Raw genomic sequence first — 17745 nt, 5'->3', positions numbered from 1 at the left:
GGGGGGGAGGGGAAGAGGGAGAAGAGAGAAAAGCAGGTGCTCGGCACTGTTTGGCAGCAGGTAGGAGGCACGGGGTGGGGGGGGGGGAGGGGGGAGCAGGTAGAGCAGTGTGTCTGTGTGTCCACTTCTCTATATCTCCCTCCAGCATCTAGAGGGAATTTGCATACCTTTCAAATTCAGCAACACTTTCTCCAAGTTTACGTAGCGTGTTGCTGTGCTCTTCTTGCAGCTGAACAATGGCTTTACTGTGTGTTTCATTGGTTCTCTCCAACTCAGCATTCTTCCTGAAAATAGATTTTTATATTCCATTCTTGAGTCTAAATCTTGGCATTGGTCTAGGACAAACAGCAGCGGTTGTACTGGCCATGACAGACTTGCTTTATCAGCTTCCTGTTACCTCTGATCCAAACCAGTATATTTCTTTCCTCAATACCACTTTCAAGAGTCTGCCTAGCAGGTTTGATTTTACATCATTTCCTTTCCCCAGTGCTTTAATTTCAGTTGTCTGTGTAGGATGGGATTTTTACCATGGAAGTAGAAGGAATTTGAGTTCAGGAAGAAGAGCTGCAAGTAAGGTGCTTAGTTCAATTAATCTTAATTCTGAGATTAAATGGTTTCTCTTTCCTGGTCCTCACAGCATGTCTCCTTGGGATAGTTTAATTTCTCCAGAACCCCAAAGTCAATGTTATCCAGTTGGGCTAGAGTATTCTAGATTTTATCTTCATATGGAAGAGAAATAGCTCTCTTTAGAGCTAGCAAGTCTAATAAGAGAGAGACTAAATAGAGTACATTTGTGCACAACACCTTGCTTTATGTACTTTTTCATTATCCTGAATCAGTAAACTGTCTAGCAGTTCATAAAGTACATTAGACACCCTAATGCTGGATACAAAAATAAAAATAGTAATTGATTTAACACCTTTTCTACAAAGTTAGCTTAAAAACACTGGTTGAACAGCAGCTAGCACTTCAATCCTTAGTTACTGAGCAACTTGGTGTCCTTATACTAAGGCCCTACCAAATTCATGGTCCATTTCAGAGTCATAGGATTTTACAAATAACTGAATCCATGAAATTTTACTATTTAAATCTAAAATGTCAGTGTTGTAATTGTAGGGGTCCTGACCCAAAAAGGAGTTGTGGGGGGTGGGGTCACAAGGTTCTTGCAGGGGTGTGTGCGGTACTGCTGCCGGCAGTGGTGCTGCCTTCAGAGCTGGGCAACTGGAGGGCAGTGGCTGCTGGTCAGGAAACTAGATCTGAAGGTTGAGTTGCTGCCAGCAACAGCACAGCTTCTGCCTGCAGAGCTGGGCCCTCACTCAGCAGCTACCACTCTCCGGCCGCCCAGCTCTGAAGGCAGCATCATGATTCCCACCCCTTGTGACACCTTGCAACTCCCTTTTGGGTCAGGACTGACAATTTGAGAAATGCTGGTATCCCCTGAATCTGTAGTATAGGCTAAAACACACACAAAACAGACCAGATTTCACAGTCCATGACACATTTTTCATGGCCATGGATTTGGTAGGGCCTTATTTATAAGGGATAGGATTGAGTTGCTAAAATTTAAGAGCTGCTTTTTGAAGATACTGGATTAGATCCAACTGCTATAGAAAAATGAGCTGGTGGCTACAGGTCAATTTAGTCCTGTGTATTCTAGCTAAGAATTTTTTTTAACTGAACCTGGGATTGGCATCTGTACAGGTCTGTCACATCCTAGGCGCATTTAACATGTGCGATTTCAGCTTAACACGGTTGGCAAAAACAAAACAACAATTTAAATACTGTTTCTGAAGTGTGGGTGATTTCGCCCGCCATTACACTCAATGTAATTTGGACTATGCGCGATTTTCGCATTAGGCGCTGACTGCGGAACGTAACCCCAGCATAAGATGAGACAGACCTGTATTTCCAAATTCATTAAAAGCAACAGGTAGAGTTACTCTTTTCACAAACCCTTTCAGCTTTGCTTCCATCTGTGCTAGCTCTTCAGCTCTGGACTTGTTCTCTTGTTCCAAGTGCTTTACCAACTTATCAGCCTTTTCTTCCTTAATATGCAGTTTATCCAATTCATCCATTGCTTCTTCTAGTTCTTCCTCCAAAAGGAGCCTCTCATTTGTCATCTCCTCTTGAAACTCTAGCAGCTTTTGATGAATGGAAGTGAAAAGTTCCTGCAGGTACAGACAGCACAAATACATAGCTATTAGTACAAAGGAGTTTTTGTTTAAGTTTACACAGTAATCTTAATTTTCCATGAAGAAGAGTAAGGGCTTGTCTACATGAGGTTGACTAGCTAATAGCTATTCTACTATAGCTATGTCAGTCAGTTTCCTCTGTGTAAACAAGCCCTTATTCATCAATACATCCACAATGGGTGTGATCTAAACCAGAGCAAGAATTCAACAGCATTTGCTAGGAGAGTAAATAAAGTCTGTATTTTGTTTACCTTCTCTTGTTGCAGTTGAGAATAGATCTCCTCCTGTTTCTGCTGAAGTTTTTGGTGTTCTTGCTCCTCTAGGAGGAGTCTCTTTTTCAAGCTTTCTATTTCAGCATTCATATTTTGCTCTTTTTCTCTGTTCTCAGTTAAGAGTTTCTCTATGGAAGAGAAAGATGCCAATATAAGAATGCTTTGAGGACAGAATAATTAAGAGCTTTGCTCTACAGTACACTGTTGCTCCCCCCCCCCCTTTTTTTTTTTTTACGGTTCCATCCCCCCCCCCGCCCCAACTTGGTGAGCTGCTGAGTTTATCAGATGAACTTTCTTCCATCCTAGGTGACAAGAGCAACCATTAAGACTTTATCTCTTAGCATCAAAGAAAGTGGGGTCGTGCTTCCTCCTACTGTCTCCCAGAACTGCTGGGATTATAGAGGGGTGTGCAGAGATGAGAGTCACTTAGTGGAGTCTAGAGCCAGAAGATATCATGGTATGCAGCAGTGAATTGTGACAATGCAATGCTGCACTGCTGCCTGGAGAAGGCTCACACCCTATCAGTCACCATATCAGAATATGGAACTAGAACCAAGTGATTTTTCAAGTGGAAAAATACTTACTCTGGAAATTCCACAGAGTAAGCTAACTGGTTCAGACAGCTCCCCATTCCCACAGCAGCAGATGGAGAGGAGGGGGAAATTTTTAGTATTTGTTAGTAACAATACTTCTGACTATAGTCTGGGCTAATAATAGGTAAAGAAGCAGCTCAGTATAACTACATACCACAGTTTTGACTTGGGACATGCTAACCTACATTTCAACAGAAGGTTACATAAGGTCTAAATGAAATCAGTTTGGACATGGGTCCAGAGACTCAACCCACAGGCTAGAACAATTACCTTTTTCTTGTTCAAGCAACTGACACCTTTCATTAAGCTCTTTGATTAGTTTAGATAGTTGTTCTTCTTTTGTTGTAAAACAATCTTTCAAGGCCATAATGTCCTGGTCCTTTTGTGCCAGTATCTTCTCCATATGGACAAGATCTAGTTTGTACTTCTCTATCTGTTCTGCAACTCCACTAAGAAAAAAAAAAATCCAGATATGTGAGCATTACATTTTGCTTAATTTTACATTTGTTGTCACAATTTGCACCAACATAATCCTGTGTAACATTAAGATCTGAAGTATCTAAACAGGACTTGGGAAAGATTCATTTCTAGATGAAGAGCTCAGGACAAGATTTATATTAAAGTGCAATGATGGAGATCAGGTCTTCATAGTTCACTTTTAATGCAGCTTTCATTTGGAGAGTTAACTTGTACTGAAGATTACTTGTGTTAACTAAGACTCAGATCATTCCTCCCATGGAAAATATTCATGAAGAATCCTATGAAATTCTCTCCATAGAGTGCCATCCCCACCCCTGCCTCTTGGACTGGTTGGGGGCTTGTCCCTTCTCCAGAGGAGTGGAAACCAGTCTCAGATTTATGCAGGAACTGCACAGATCCAAGAAAGTCACAATATCTGACTCACTGCATGAAGATACAAGGCTCTGCTTAAAGCCCCCCCCCCCAACAGTGCATCTTGGCATGTGCACAATTAGTGTGGAATTGGGCTGCAGTAAATTCTGTACCCCTTTAAGGAGCAACAAAGAAAGGGGTACAGAATTTACTGCAGCCCAATTCCACACTAATTGTGCACATGCCTTCTCTATATTGGGATCTGCAATACACTTAGTTGTCCCATTGATCTTGGAAAGCATCTGTATTGAAGGGTATTGTTTACACAGCCCATGGTAAAGCACTGCCGTGGCAGCGCTTTAAAATGGTTGTGTAGTTGCACTGGGAGAGAGCTCTCTCAGCGCTGTAATAAAACTATTGTAGTTCTGCAAGGGGAATAGCTCCCAGTGCTGTAACACTGTTTATACTGCCACTTTACAGACCTGAAATTCGCATTACTCAGGGGGGTGTTTTTTCACACCCCTGAGTGAAGAAAGTTTCAGCACAGTAAGTGGCAGTGTAAACAAGGCCTAAGAGGGAAAAATCCAGCATAAAAAACTCTGCATAAGTAGTGTTGACTAGACATTTTTTTATATGGAAGTAGCTTTCTATGCTACTATGGAGAGGTGAAGCCTTGCTCAACTATCATGAGTCACGCTAGTTTGAAGGTTTTAAATCTAAGAAATGGACTAGAGATTTCACCCCCTCCCATATAAAGGGAGAGTCATAATACTGATGTCTGTACAATTCAGATTAGAAATACTACTAAAGCTTTATCAAGCCCCTACAAGCAAAGCTTAAGTGACACTTGATTTGTCAAATAGAAACTTGTTACCTGAGTTCTGTAATATATTCCAAGAGTCTCTCAGTGTCAGACTTTTCTTCAACCTTGTCTCTCTCAGTAGCAGTTCTAAAAAATAAGAAGTTTAGATGCTGCACTTAACATGACAGTTCTAAAGCCAGATACTCAAGAAAAGCAGTACAGAGCCAGAGGTTAATGAGTAGCTGCCTGAAGACAACTAACAGAGATTCTGCATTCATCTGTGGATTGCTAGTATTAAGGCCTCTAATCATGAGCCAGAAGACACCTAGACAAGTAATTCAGTACCACACAATATGAAATTAAGGCAAGTTTCTTCATGAATGTGTTAGAGTTGCATTTCAGTAGATTTTGCATTGTCAGTTTCAAATACTGAATGTTCAGCCATTCACATGTATGTGGGAGGCAACAAACAAACTTTAAGGAGAGCTCATGCTAACTCACAGAATAAGTTAATTCAATCTCTTCCATACCCAGCCTAGGGGCTCTCTATCCTACAGTCTGGGATGGAGGTGGCATGAGATCCTGCCCAGTCAGTAACTGCTGCTTCTGGTAGCAGTGAGAACATGGTATTCCTTCCTTCCTTGGTAGTCCATCAAATCCGATGATGACAAAAAGGAAGGAGGGCAATATTTGATGAACATGGTATTAGGGATCTAATACCAAAATCAAGTAGATTTTTCTGCCTACCTATGATCTTCATGATTAGGGACATAAGTTGGGAAATGCTGCATCTACCACCAGTTGTACAACAAACAGGTAGCCTTCTTCAAAAGTCAACGTACTAATGTCTCCCATGACTATTTGTATTCTGCAGGAACTATTAGCTCTAAGTTTACCAGTAGAATCACCAACAGTTTCATGAATTTTACTTTTATTAATCAAACTCAAAGTGCAATGTTAGCTCAGGCATTTGACTACTGAGACACTGAAAAGCGTACAAAACATATTTTAGTGTAATGAGGATTCCGTTCTCCTTCGCACATGCTTGAGCACAGGGTGTTATGGGTCATACTTGAGATCCATTTTGAAATGTGCACTGATGTAGAAAAGCAGTGGCCTGCACAGTGAGGTGAAGTACACTGGTTGTTGATTGGCTTCAGGGTAGAATTTGAGGTGATGGCTGGGGCCTGCCTCTCTGCCCTTATGATACACCACCTCAAGCTGAGGCACTTGATTTGCAGTCTTTATGTAAAACAAAGTTGGCCTCTAGAAAGACATTCTCCACAATGGGTATTAGAGCAAGTTGGAGAGGAATAGCTGGACCTTCAGGTCAGAAATTCTCACAACACCCGTGAGGGAGACAAGTGTTGTTCCCCATTTTTTAGTTGGAGAATGGAGGCATAAGTTTCACTGAAGAGCCTATGACTGGGCCAGGAACTGAATCCAGCTAGCTTGAGTCCTAGTCCAGTGCCTTATCCTCCAAGCTATCCTTCTTACCATATTATACATGCTAGCTCACCTGAACTATATTAATGTTGGTCAACTGGTTACCTACAGTACACCAATAGTTTGAGTAGATAAGAAAAAAAAATTGAAATCTTGCAGGATGCAATACCTTCTTTTTGCTATGGAATGGAAGTCACCCAAGGTTGATGGATTTCAATTCCAGTCACAGCTGGAATACTAGAGGAGCTATTTGTCTTGCTACAAATAGACACTAAAGGGCAGTGTCATATACTAGGCACCTCTTACAACCCTATACAACAGGGCCTAAATCTGATTTGCAGGATCACTTTGTATTGTTTCCTCCTACACCAGATTCCAATCCACTGGCAAGCTCCTGTCAACTCCTTGTTTTCAGTACTACTTTTCTCCTTAGCATCTGCTTACACTCATTTAGTTTGCCATATATTACACCCTTAGAGTTAAGTATAAGCAACAATGAAAGTTGGCAATTTATACCAGAGGTAATTCCTCTATTACTTACAGTTTTTCTTCCAGCTGTGCTACTTTTCCTTTGGATTGCACTAGATTCCTCTGGACTACCTGCAACTTCATTTCCATGTCTTCTTGTTTAGCAAGGACATTCTTAAAACAAAACATAAATCAGTAGTTAATAGCTATAGAAGTTTCATAAGCATAAAATACAGCCAGCAAATTATATTCTTATTAGGCATTGTGGTGGGCTTATTTATCCAGGCTAGTTTGCCACCATAAAATCAGAATTCACTATTGGTACAGCCCAGTGCAGTTGGAGTCAAATTATGACTTTGGAATTCAAGATGAATATGACGTGAGAAAGTATATCAGGAAGGTATATTAATGGCAGTGATTTTTACAGAATTAAAAGACACTATTTTGTTTGCTTTCTAGAGGCAGTGGGGTCTAAATACATAATTGGATTGTGATGCTGTATGATTGAAGATGACCATTTGTATTGCTGTTATACAATTGCAACAAATCTTATACAAAATGTATCATGTAAGGTGTCAATGGAAAAAGTTACAATTTGTCAGGTACGATTATCCTGGTTAAATCCATGCATCACTGTATCTGAAGTTACAAACATTGCATATAGATCTGTATTTCAAACATGTATTGTATGCCTCAGAGCTAGACTGATAGGTGGCTAGCCCTGATGTGTTGGTGGCCCATTAAAGGACACTACTCACAATGGGCCATTGAAGAGGCAGGCCTTTCCTGTGGATGCAGGGATAGGCAAACTTTTTGGCCCGAGGGCCACATCTGGGAATAGAAGTTGTCTGGCGGGCCATGAATACTCACAAAATTGGGGTTGGCGTGCAGAAGGGGGTGAGGGCTGTGGTTAGGGGTGCAGCCAGAAGTGAAGAGTTCAGGATGCGGGAGAGGGCTCCGGGCTGGAGTATGGGGGGCTTGTGGTGCAGGAGGGTGCTCTGTGACCAAGGGGTTTAGAGAGTGGGAGGGGAATCAGGGCTGGGGCAGAGATTGGAGGAGGTGATGGCGGCTTTGGGGTGGAGCCAGTGATGAGAGTTTGGAGAGTGCTCTGAGTGGAGATTGAGGGGTTTGGAGGGCGGGGGAGAGAAGATCAGGGCTGGGGCAGGGGATGGAGGGGGGAGGCTCAGGGGTGCAGGCTCCAGGCACTGCTTACCTCAAGCAGCTCCTGGAAGCAGCGGCATGTCCCTTCTCCAGCTCCTACACAGAGGGATGGCCAGGCAGCTCAGCACTCTGCCCTGTCCGCAGGCACCACCCCTGCAGCTCCCATTGGCTGTGGTTCCTGGCCAATGGAGCTGCGGGGATAGCGCTTGGGGCAGGGGCAGCATGCAGAGCCAAGCCACCTGGCTGCCCCTACACATAGGAGCTGGAGGGGGGCCATGTCCCTGCTTCTGGAAGCTGTGTGGGGCAGACCCTGACCCTGCTCCCCAGCGGGAGCTGGCTGGCGGGCAGTATCTGGCCTGCAGTTTGCCAACCCCTGTGTGGATGCCTCAGACAGCCAGGAGGCTATGGCCACCCTGTGATTTTGCAAACCATGTAAGGACATGTGATGAAGAGGTGCCCCTCCCCCAACCCTAGAGTTGCTGCAGCAGGGAGAGCCTCCCTCCGCCCCCCCCCCGGTGCTACTGTGGGAAGGGGGGGCCCTCTTCCTGCTGTAGCCCAGGGCAACCTGCACCCCCAGCCCTACCCCAGAGCCCACACCCTCAGCCGGAGCCCTCACCCCCCCCCACCCCTGAGCTCCTCCTTCCCAACCCTCTGCTCCCTCCCATGCTCCAAACCCCTCAGTCCCACCCCCACCACATGAATTTTGTTATGTGCACCAATATGGAGGTGGTATGTGACAACAAAATCCATTCCGCACATGCATGGGAAACATTTGAGGGAACACTGCCAGAGCCATCTCCATTTTGCCTTATTCCAGTTCTCTGGACTATAGGTTTACAACTAAAATGAGTATTTTTAGCTATGGACTGTGGACCTGCCAATCTTTTGGAAGTTACCAGAGAGACTTTTGCAAGCCTGCAGTCTATTCCATCACTGCTATGATCCTGATCAATGAACACTGAAAATCACTTGTATGTATAGGATTCTTTAGCCATTCAATAACTCTTCTTAATAAAAATTTTTAGCTAGCCAATCCTTAGTAAACTGGCAGTTTGATATCTGGGTAAGATCTGAGATAACCCAGGTCAATATGCAAGTGTCTGATCCTTTGGAATTAGTAGAACCTCACATATAATGAATTGGGTTTTTCAGTAACCTCTCACTATACTAGACTGGTTTGTCTGGATGGAAACCAATGACTGGAATGCCTAAGAGGGACTGTGTTTGGCATCTTGGTAGCCAGTGTGGTGCTACAGAAGCTCTTTTGATACTGATTTGGGGAAATGTCTGCCCTGTCTCCTGCAGTCTGCCTCGAGTGTGGCATTCTCAGTGTGGTCCATCCCAGACACATGGATATTGTGACATCTAAGGATTTCTAGAAGCCTCATTATCTGGGTTCTGCTCGTCTCTGCTGTGGACTTGCAGTGCAAACTTGAAGTCATTTGAGCCTTTTGGCTCACTCTTCCCATTTAACAGAAGGGTGGAATAGCTACTTCTGACAGTGGAGTTGGAAGAACCTATTATTTGCAAGTCAATTTGTAATTAAAGGCATTTCAATTGCAAGCTATCATGTAGAAATGCTAGTACCCGGCTTCTAGTTCTGGAGGAGATCCAAGTTCCTGTCATATGAGCAATTTCAGTACAGTAACTTACTTTACTCTTTGCCTCCATCTTGTTCCTGAGTTTCATTAACTCCATGCATAGACTGCTCATTTTTTTCTGTGTACCTTCTTCAGAAAACTTGGAGAGATAAAACACTTTCTGGTTAACACAGAATTAGCCCTACACAGAAGAACAGCTCACATATTCATTTAATAAGGGCCTTCCCCGACCCTTATTAATTTCCTCCCTCCCACCACTTAATCCTGCCTCCAAAAGAAGATATCTGCATTTCTTACCAGACTTAGGGGGAAAAAGAACTTGTAAACTGACTTTGCTTAAACTGCAAAGTGCGCAAGCCAAGGCAAATGTACATTAAAAAGGCATATTTGTGGCTTTATATTCTTAAATTATAAAGTTCTACAGTATCTACCATTGAAGTGTTGCAATGTAGCTTGGGAGAAGTTTTACTTTATTTAACTGAATCAGTTTTATGTATTTAAACACAGTATAATAGGTCCCATTGCTGGTGAGGGCAGGAACCTGAAGGGATGAAGCTAGAGCTCTAGAAACAAAAATGTTCCTAAACAAGCCACTAATCATTTCCACTGGAAGTTTACCATTTGCCTATGTGTAAATGCTAGTCGCACTTTAGGATTAACAGCAGATTTCAACTTGCCGCATGTCAAGTCTAACAAGTTTGATCAAAAGAACTCAGCCACACAAGTACACACTTGATATGAGACTTTATTGTGAGGGTAGGATAGGCCTCGATTGCTTAGGTCAAGATAATCAAAGCTAGTAGGTAAAATCCTGGCCCCACTGAAGTCAGTGGCAAAGTTTCCATAGACTTCAATGGAGACAGAATTTCACCCATTATCTTTAATCTTCTTCCACCTATGAGCATTTTGTCAGTGTCCTCCAAAGCAAAGCTTTCCTTGCACAGCATCTTGGTTGATGGTAAACTTCCTGCTAAACTTTTTCTCTTATGCACTGTCTTGGTACAGCCCACACAAGCACAAGACGAGAGGATGTTTTGCAGATGGTAACACCAAGCATCCCCGTCTACCCAGTAGTATTACTTCAACTTTGTTATAACATACTTTGATCCAAATTACAGTGAGAAAGTGTGAAAGACAACAGTACAATTAAAGTTTAAGTTGCCATATAATTTACAAGTATAGCCTAGTACTCTATTCACACAAGCCTGAGCATTAGCCCTACAGGTCAACTGGTCTACCTACCAACCCCAATCTAAGGGATCAGGTCCAGTCTTTTTTCTTAACTGTAGAAGACTAAAAATATTAACTTTGTTGCTTGTGAACAAGCTTGAGGATATCACCTCCACAGAAAGTGACAAAAACCATAGCAAGTCTCTGCTAACTTGATTAAATGGATCCAGGTTCAGACAAATACCTTTGATTTTAGAAATTCATTAGTTCTTGTTAATTCAAGAAGCTGTTTTTCCAGGGAAGCAACATTTGCTGAGAGAGAGGTTTTCTCCCTGACTGCTGCAGTTAGTTTTGCTTCAGACTTCATGAAATCCTCCTCTAGAGCCTGGAGTCTTTTATCCTGCTCGCCACGTTCTCTCACTAATGCCCGAATCTAGAGGAAACAAGTTGTTTGAATATTTATTACACTTCTCTAATTTCTAAAAATAAAACAAAACACAAGTTTAGTTTGAGTGATGCCCATTGTTCTCCTGTGAAGACAGATTATCCTTCGTTATAACAACTTTCAGCTGTTAGAAAAAGGGAAAGGACATTGAGTGTTACTACAGAAAATCTTTACCCACAATTAAGCTTAGTGGCTTTTGTATCCTTAGCATTTCATCTGGCTACTTTGCCCTACTCAGTTTATTTCAACTGGGGTGCAAATCAGAATAATTTCATGGTTTCTCTAATTTGCCATGTGGGCAAAACTGGCCCTCTGGATTGAGGGGTGGAAAGACACTTATGTCAACACCACACCCTTAACATCAGAGATTTTTACATGAAGCCAAAATATAGTTTTAGTGGCGAAAGGGAGACGTTTAACATCCCCAAACTTGAAATTTGTATCTTAATTCCAAAGCTACAGCTTCAGCAGGTGATTACATAGAATACCCCACCATTTGACAAGAAAAATCAGTTTCTCTCATATTCATTCTCTCATTCATATTCAAGCCAATAGTGGTCACATTATTTAAAAAAGCCAGAAAGAAATCTGTTCATACCTCTTTCTCAAGCATCTTTTGTTTTTTCAGCTCTTTCATGATGGTTGTATCCTTTAGATAGGAGAAAAAGTATGTAAGGGTTACATATTTTCATACCCGAGAGCACAAAAATTAAGTACTAACAGGTATTATTCCATTGCAGGGTTTTTTGAAAAATTACTGACCAAATAAACTGTCACTATGAGACCCATGATATTGGGCTATTTGAACTAGTATGTTAATCATAAGGAATTTTATATTGATTTACATAATATAATACTGAAAACCCAACACTGAAGTAGCAAGACTTCCTACCACTTCACAAGGACTTAAAAAACAAAAAAAAAAAAAAAACAAAAAAAACCACACACACACACACACACACAAAAAACCACACACACTACCCACAACCCAGCACCAAATCCCCTCTTCCCTCAAAACTACAAAATATTTAATTGACTTTCACACACTAAGTGGTTCTACCCCTTCTCTTCACAGGACTTCATTGAAGGGGAGGGGTCGCTCCCTACCCAAGCATCCTTAGCATTTGTGGCCCTCACCCTCTTACATCCCCATATTGGGGCTTTCTGCTTTTCACTTTATTCTATGGGGAAGGCAGCAGAGACTCAATAGTCAGTCACTCTCTCTCCTCCTGCCACAGGCAGAGTTTCTATTGCCCCTGAGCAAGTGGATTATTCCAGGTCTGACTAAGCTATATTCCAAGAAAAGAAAAAGGACTTTTTTAGTCCCTACAGGATGGGCATAAGAATGGGCCTTAAAATAAACCCAATTATCCTATCAAATGGTTCAAAATTTGGAGAACGCATTGTTTTAATCACCCAAATTCAGAGTAGTCTAAATTATAGGTTTGCCAAGAATTAACAGTATGGACATAGCTATACCAGAGACAAGAAGAGTCTTACTGTTGATCCCAGAGATTTAAGTCTTCTTACAGTTTTGGGCAAGCAGTCATTCGTTTCACTATTCAAATTCTGTTGACTTCCCATTTCCCCTGTGGAGACAACAAAGTTTCACCATACTAATGGGTCAAGGTTGAGTGACTGTTTTTGTGGAAAGACTACATTTAATAGAGTCTTTGATCTTTGTTAGAATGCCCACCTCAAATCTGAAGGTTTGATAAAAATATAACTATCTTCTATATCTGGCACTGTACAAGAGTTAGATGGACACCATCAATTTGTCTATTCAGTTTCCATTAAAACCGCCACCTGTCCTGAGACATACACTCAGGAAATGAAATATTATTGCCACTTTACAGTAGCTCCTCAATTGCAGTGTGAAGGAGAAACGGACTAGGTAGGTAGGTGGACGGAATGCATGAAGTGGAAAAAAAGAAGTCCCTAATGTTTCAATAAAAATAATGCAGCATTACTGGAGGAGGGAAATTCAGATAAGCATACTTTTCAAATTGTTGTCTGTCTTAAAATAGAAGCAGGTGGTCAATGAACCAACGTGAAGCAAAAGCAAAGCACAGACCATAATCTCAAGCACTGAGAAAGCAAGCCGAAGCTGCAGCGTATCAGCACCAAGGCCATGTTTATAGTACAGCAGCAAAAGGGCTACAGCTGTGCTGATGGAAGAAGTTTTCTGTGTATGTAGTTAATCCACCTCTTCGAGAGGTGGAAGCTAGGTCAACAGAAGAATTATTTTGCATCTACACAAGGTTAGGTTGACCTTACTATGCTGCTTAGGATGTAACATTTTTTCAGCAGCCCTGAACAATGTAGATAGGTTGATCTAATTTTTAAGTATTAGACCAAGTGATAGTTTCAGCATTGCAAGCCCTTTGAAGCTTTGCAATTTGCAAGTTTGTCAAGCTGTAGAACTACTTACCTTTCTGCTTTCTAAACTGTCGGGATTTCTGCTTTCTAAAGCGTTGGGATTTGTCAAAGGACACAGGTCCCTTCAATGCCTCTGAAGATTTGACTTCATAGGACCCTGGGGATGGGGCAGAAGCTAGAAATGAGGGAATGAGATGTTCAGCACATGAGAGAACACTAGTTATGAGAATCTGAGAGGAGTTATATTTATGGATTGATTGCCACCAAGCAGTTCAGACCTATACTGCATCTCCCAGTTTTTAATCTTCACAAGAGATATCCAAATAAAAACGCGCAGAAGACAGACGGACATCTGCAGAATGTTTGGACAAGCGATCATACCAGCAGTAAAGTTATGCCCATAGCAGAGCATTCTTACCTGTTTGTGTACGGATCACCACCATAAACTAGATTTGTGGTCTGTCCTTCATACCACGGAAAGACTTAAAATTAGTGCATTAAACTCTATTCAAGTAGTTATTGGAAACACATGAGCAATTAGAAGACAATCAGCCCTATTTCAGCACTTTTGTTGGCACTTTGAATGGCACAAACTTTTAAAAGTTAATTCAACTTTAAGAGGGAGGCGCATTTGAACTCTGCCATTTTTCCAAGTGCGTAATTTTAAAAAACTGCTTGCAAAAGTGTCTTTGAAGGGAAACAGGAAAGACAGGAGAACACACTGGCACGGATTCATCATTGCTCTTACACTTACAGCTGGCAATATCCTGCCCTCGGTGGTCTCAGAGTATGGCGAGCTACTTTAAGCGAGTCTGTCAACTTGTTTCAGTTTCCAAGGCTGATTTACTGACACAGAGATCAGGGATTGAATGGATATGAATTGCCACCCTCTGACCTCTCCAAATATACGTTGGTGGGACTGTATACAGATGCAGTCACTAATATCTATTCTGAAAGGCAGTTCAGAGAGTGAATTTCTTGAAGCTCTGTATTAAACTGTCACCGGTTAGGATTTTGTGGATATAATCTTTGCTTTCTTATATCTTGTATTAAAGCTTTAAAAAAAAAAAAAAAAAAAAAAAACCACACAAAAACAAACAAAAAGCCACACTGACATCTAACTAGGTGCCCCTTTATTAGTGAGGGGGTGGTCTGTATCTGTAGTTCCATTTCAAGAAGAAATGAGATTCCACGCTAAGAGGAGGATTGGACAGTTATAGTGACCTTTGGTTGAATAGAAAAATTTTAGTCAGTACTATTCAGTGCTAATGACACATTACTGCTTCAGGACATAGAGTACTAAAAAGCCAAAAAGTAGAGACGGAAGGACTGCTGTCCTTGGATGGGCATGATCTACAAAACAAGTTCTTAAATTATTTCCATAGTTTGGACCACCTCCTCGTCCACGTTATAACACTTGTGGCAACTGTAACAGCTGCCTACAGGAGATGGAAGGGCATTTTAGCAGCTTAAAAAACAAAAACAAAAAAAACAAAGCCACCACCATGTGACTTGCCAGCTGATTCAAGGAACAGTTTGGGAACCACATGTATACATGAAGCACACAGAGTATCTGGACATTGAAAAGGATGCAATTGAATTGGTGGAAAGATCAGAATAAAGTTTTCACAAGACGCTAATGCCACTGTAGAACTCTACGAATCCTACCCACAACGCTAGATGTATCAGCCAGTTAGAGGAATACTCAGGTTATGTCCTAAAATTTAGGATTTAGGAGTCTGTTTCATAGAGATTAAGGCCAGAAGGGACTATAGATCATCTGTCTAACCTCTTGTTTATCTCAAGACATAACACTTCAGATACTCCTATACCAAGTCTAATGACTTTAGTTAGACCAAAGCAATTTAGTCCTCAGGAGACACCACAGTTGTGTGCCACATGAAGAGAACAAGAGACAGAGATACACTAATGCCTGGAAATTGATTAGGAGAGACATGCTCAGATGATCCTAGCTGCCAATCCATGCCCCAAAGTGCAGAGGAAGACATCCAGGCCAAAACGTTCCTACCTACCTGACTTGGGAGAAGATTCTTTCTTGACTGATCTCCTGATCAGTTAGACCCTGAGCATATGAGCAAGGTATACCAGCCAGGCATCTAAGAAATAATTATTTGTACTGTCTCAGAGTACCAGTTTATTCTGGCCACAGATGGCGACAGGACACCAGACAAATAGATGATGCCTCAGAAGAAGGCAAAAAAAACCCTGTTGCCAGTTATATAGTAGGGAAAAATTCTCTCCTGATCCCTGCAGGAAACCGGCTGAAGCATGAGAGTTGATTAGTAGAGCTGCAAGTGTTAGGAGCCTACTGAGGCCAAGGGAAGAAATACGGTTCTCTCCATGAGGTGGATGAAAAGGGGATTCATAGATTCAGATTTCAAGGCCAAGAAGGGACCACTAAGGCCATCCAACACCTCCCCCGCTACCCCTCCCAACATACAGGCCGTAGAATTTATCCCAGAACCCAGATTAAAGCATATATTTTTAGAAATATCACAAGCAGAGCTCAATAGAAGAAGCATCATCTTTTCAGAGTTTCACAACTCACTGGAACGCCACAGACAAGGAAGATAAAGCTTTCAGTGCATCAAGTGGTAGTGACACACAATATTTACAGTGTAATACAGAAGTCCCTGTCAAGTACGCTTGTGACAGGGCTTTGGAGCTGTGCTCAAGCTCTGCTCCAGGCAGGAACCTGCAGCTGCACTGCTCCGGAGCTGCTCTGCGCTCCAGCGCCAGACTCCGCTCCAAAGCTCTGGTGACATACTCACATACTACACTGAGTACCCTGTACCAGGCATAAATAGGGCCATTTATATTCCAGTGAAGACAAAAGAGCAGCCCTAGAAAAAGTTCAACAGTTAGGCCAAGTCCCAATGCATGCAATTTCATCGCTCATAGTCCACAGAGGATGTGGGTAAGGAGGTGCACCTTAATCCATAAGCATGACCTTGCTACCTTACTGAAATAAATCTGCTGACACTATTAATGGTGACAAAATTCCAAGTCTGCCCACATATTTACACTAGCAACACCATCACAGGACCTAACCAGATCAGCCACATCATCAATTTATTCACCTGCACATCCACTAATGTAATATACGCCATCATGTGCCAGCAATGCCCCTTTGCTATGTATATTGGCCAAACCCTACATAAAAGGATAAATGGGCACAAGTCAGATATTAGGAAGGGCAATATACAAAAACCTGTAGGAGAACACTTCAACCTCCCCGGACACACAATAGCAGATGTAAAGGTAACCATCCTGCAGCAAAAAAGCTTCTTCAGGACCAGACTCCAAAAAGAAACTGCTGAACTTCAGTTCATTTGCAAATTTGACACCATCAGCTCAGGATTAAACAGACTGTGAATGGCTAGCCAACTACAAAAGCAGTTTCTCCTCCCTTGGTGTTCACAGCTCAACTGCTAGAAGAGGGCCTCATCCTCCCTGATTGAGGTAACTTCGTTATCTCTAGAATAATTCTTGCCTGCACATTTATACCTGCCCCTGGAAATTTCCACCACATGCATCTGTGGAAGTGGGCATTCACCCATGAAAGCTTATGCTCCAATACATCTGTTAGTCTATAAGGTGTCACAGGACTCTGTCGCTTTTTACAGATCCAGACTAACGCAGCTACCCCTGATACTTGACAAAAATAGCACTGTTGACTTAAGACCCCTTGAGCAGACATTTTAGTATCGCACACAGCCAGAACAAGCTTTGATCAAGGGCTGAAGGCCATGGACAGCTGCCCGCCTGGATGCTAGCACTCAGGGGTCTTAGCACCCCATTTCTTCTGACACTATACCAACGCCAGCCTTCAGGAGTTAGCAGTAAGCAGTAGGCTAGTTAATCGAGGCAGGCAAACCTGGGAGCCTATGGGTGCCTCAGGGACGAGAGAAACCTTAACTCAGCATCACTCAGCCGGCTGCTATGACCAGTGAGCACCAGCCCAGCCGAGCAGCTGCACCAGGGCCTAAGGGGAGGCTTCAGGGACACCTTCAAGCCCAGATGGCCTCCCCTGCAAGGCCACAGAGCACCCTTAACCCCCCCCACTCCCACAGCCCCTCCCCCGTAAGAAAGGCTAGCGACTGCACACGGCCAGGTCCGCCCTCAAGTTGCCCAGGGCGCGGGCCCCACGCACGCTCACCAGTGGCCTCATTAAAGCGCTTGAGGGGAGCCTTGGGGAAGGCCATAGCTGCTCAGCTCTCGGTTCCAATGACCACTCGCTTTCCCCAGAACCAGCTTTAGATTCAAACGGCCAACCGCCTTCTTAACACACCCCGACAGCCAATCACAGAACACCGCCTGCAAGCCGGTAGAGCCACCCAGCCAATCACCGCCTCTGCCTAGAG

At 42.7% G+C, this 17745-nt stretch overlaps 1 protein-coding gene across 2 annotated transcripts in view; it reads right to left on the bottom strand.

Moving 5' to 3' along the window:
* The window catches only part of HMMR (hyaluronan mediated motility receptor), a 24293-nt gene extending 6666 nt beyond the window's left edge, over positions 1–17627 (bottom strand). Inside the window, exons 1-12 of one of the 2 annotated variants that reach the window (XM_034780138.1) lie at positions 17541–17627; positions 13413–13535; positions 12482–12570; positions 11580–11630; positions 10781–10969; positions 9419–9505; positions 6678–6778; positions 4763–4837; positions 3328–3506; positions 2444–2592; positions 1954–2168; positions 168–284 (exon numbers count right to left, since the gene is read on the bottom strand). In XM_034780138.1, coding sequence (XP_034636029.1) covers positions 168–284; positions 1954–2168; positions 2444–2592; positions 3328–3506; positions 4763–4837; positions 6678–6778; positions 9419–9505; positions 10781–10969; positions 11580–11630; positions 12482–12570; positions 13413–13535; positions 17541–17586 — 1421 coding nt within the window. In that variant the 5' untranslated portion in view covers positions 17587–17627. The remainder of the gene's footprint in view (positions 1–167; positions 285–1953; positions 2169–2443; positions 2593–3327; positions 3507–4762; positions 4838–6677; positions 6779–9418; positions 9506–10780; positions 10970–11579; positions 11631–12481; positions 12571–13412; positions 13536–17540) is intronic. The other variant, XM_034780139.1, reaches the window with a different exon arrangement.
* Positions 17628–17745: the final 118 nt, after the last annotated feature.

Source organism: Trachemys scripta, chromosome 8 (genome assembly GCF_013100865.1).
Source record: "Trachemys scripta elegans isolate TJP31775 chromosome 8, CAS_Tse_1.0, whole genome shotgun sequence".
In the NCBI taxonomy this organism is placed as follows: Eukaryota; Metazoa; Chordata; order Testudines; family Emydidae; genus Trachemys; species Trachemys scripta.
The sequence above is the reverse complement of the archived record's forward strand: the minus strand, read 5'-3'. Positions and strand labels throughout refer to the sequence as shown.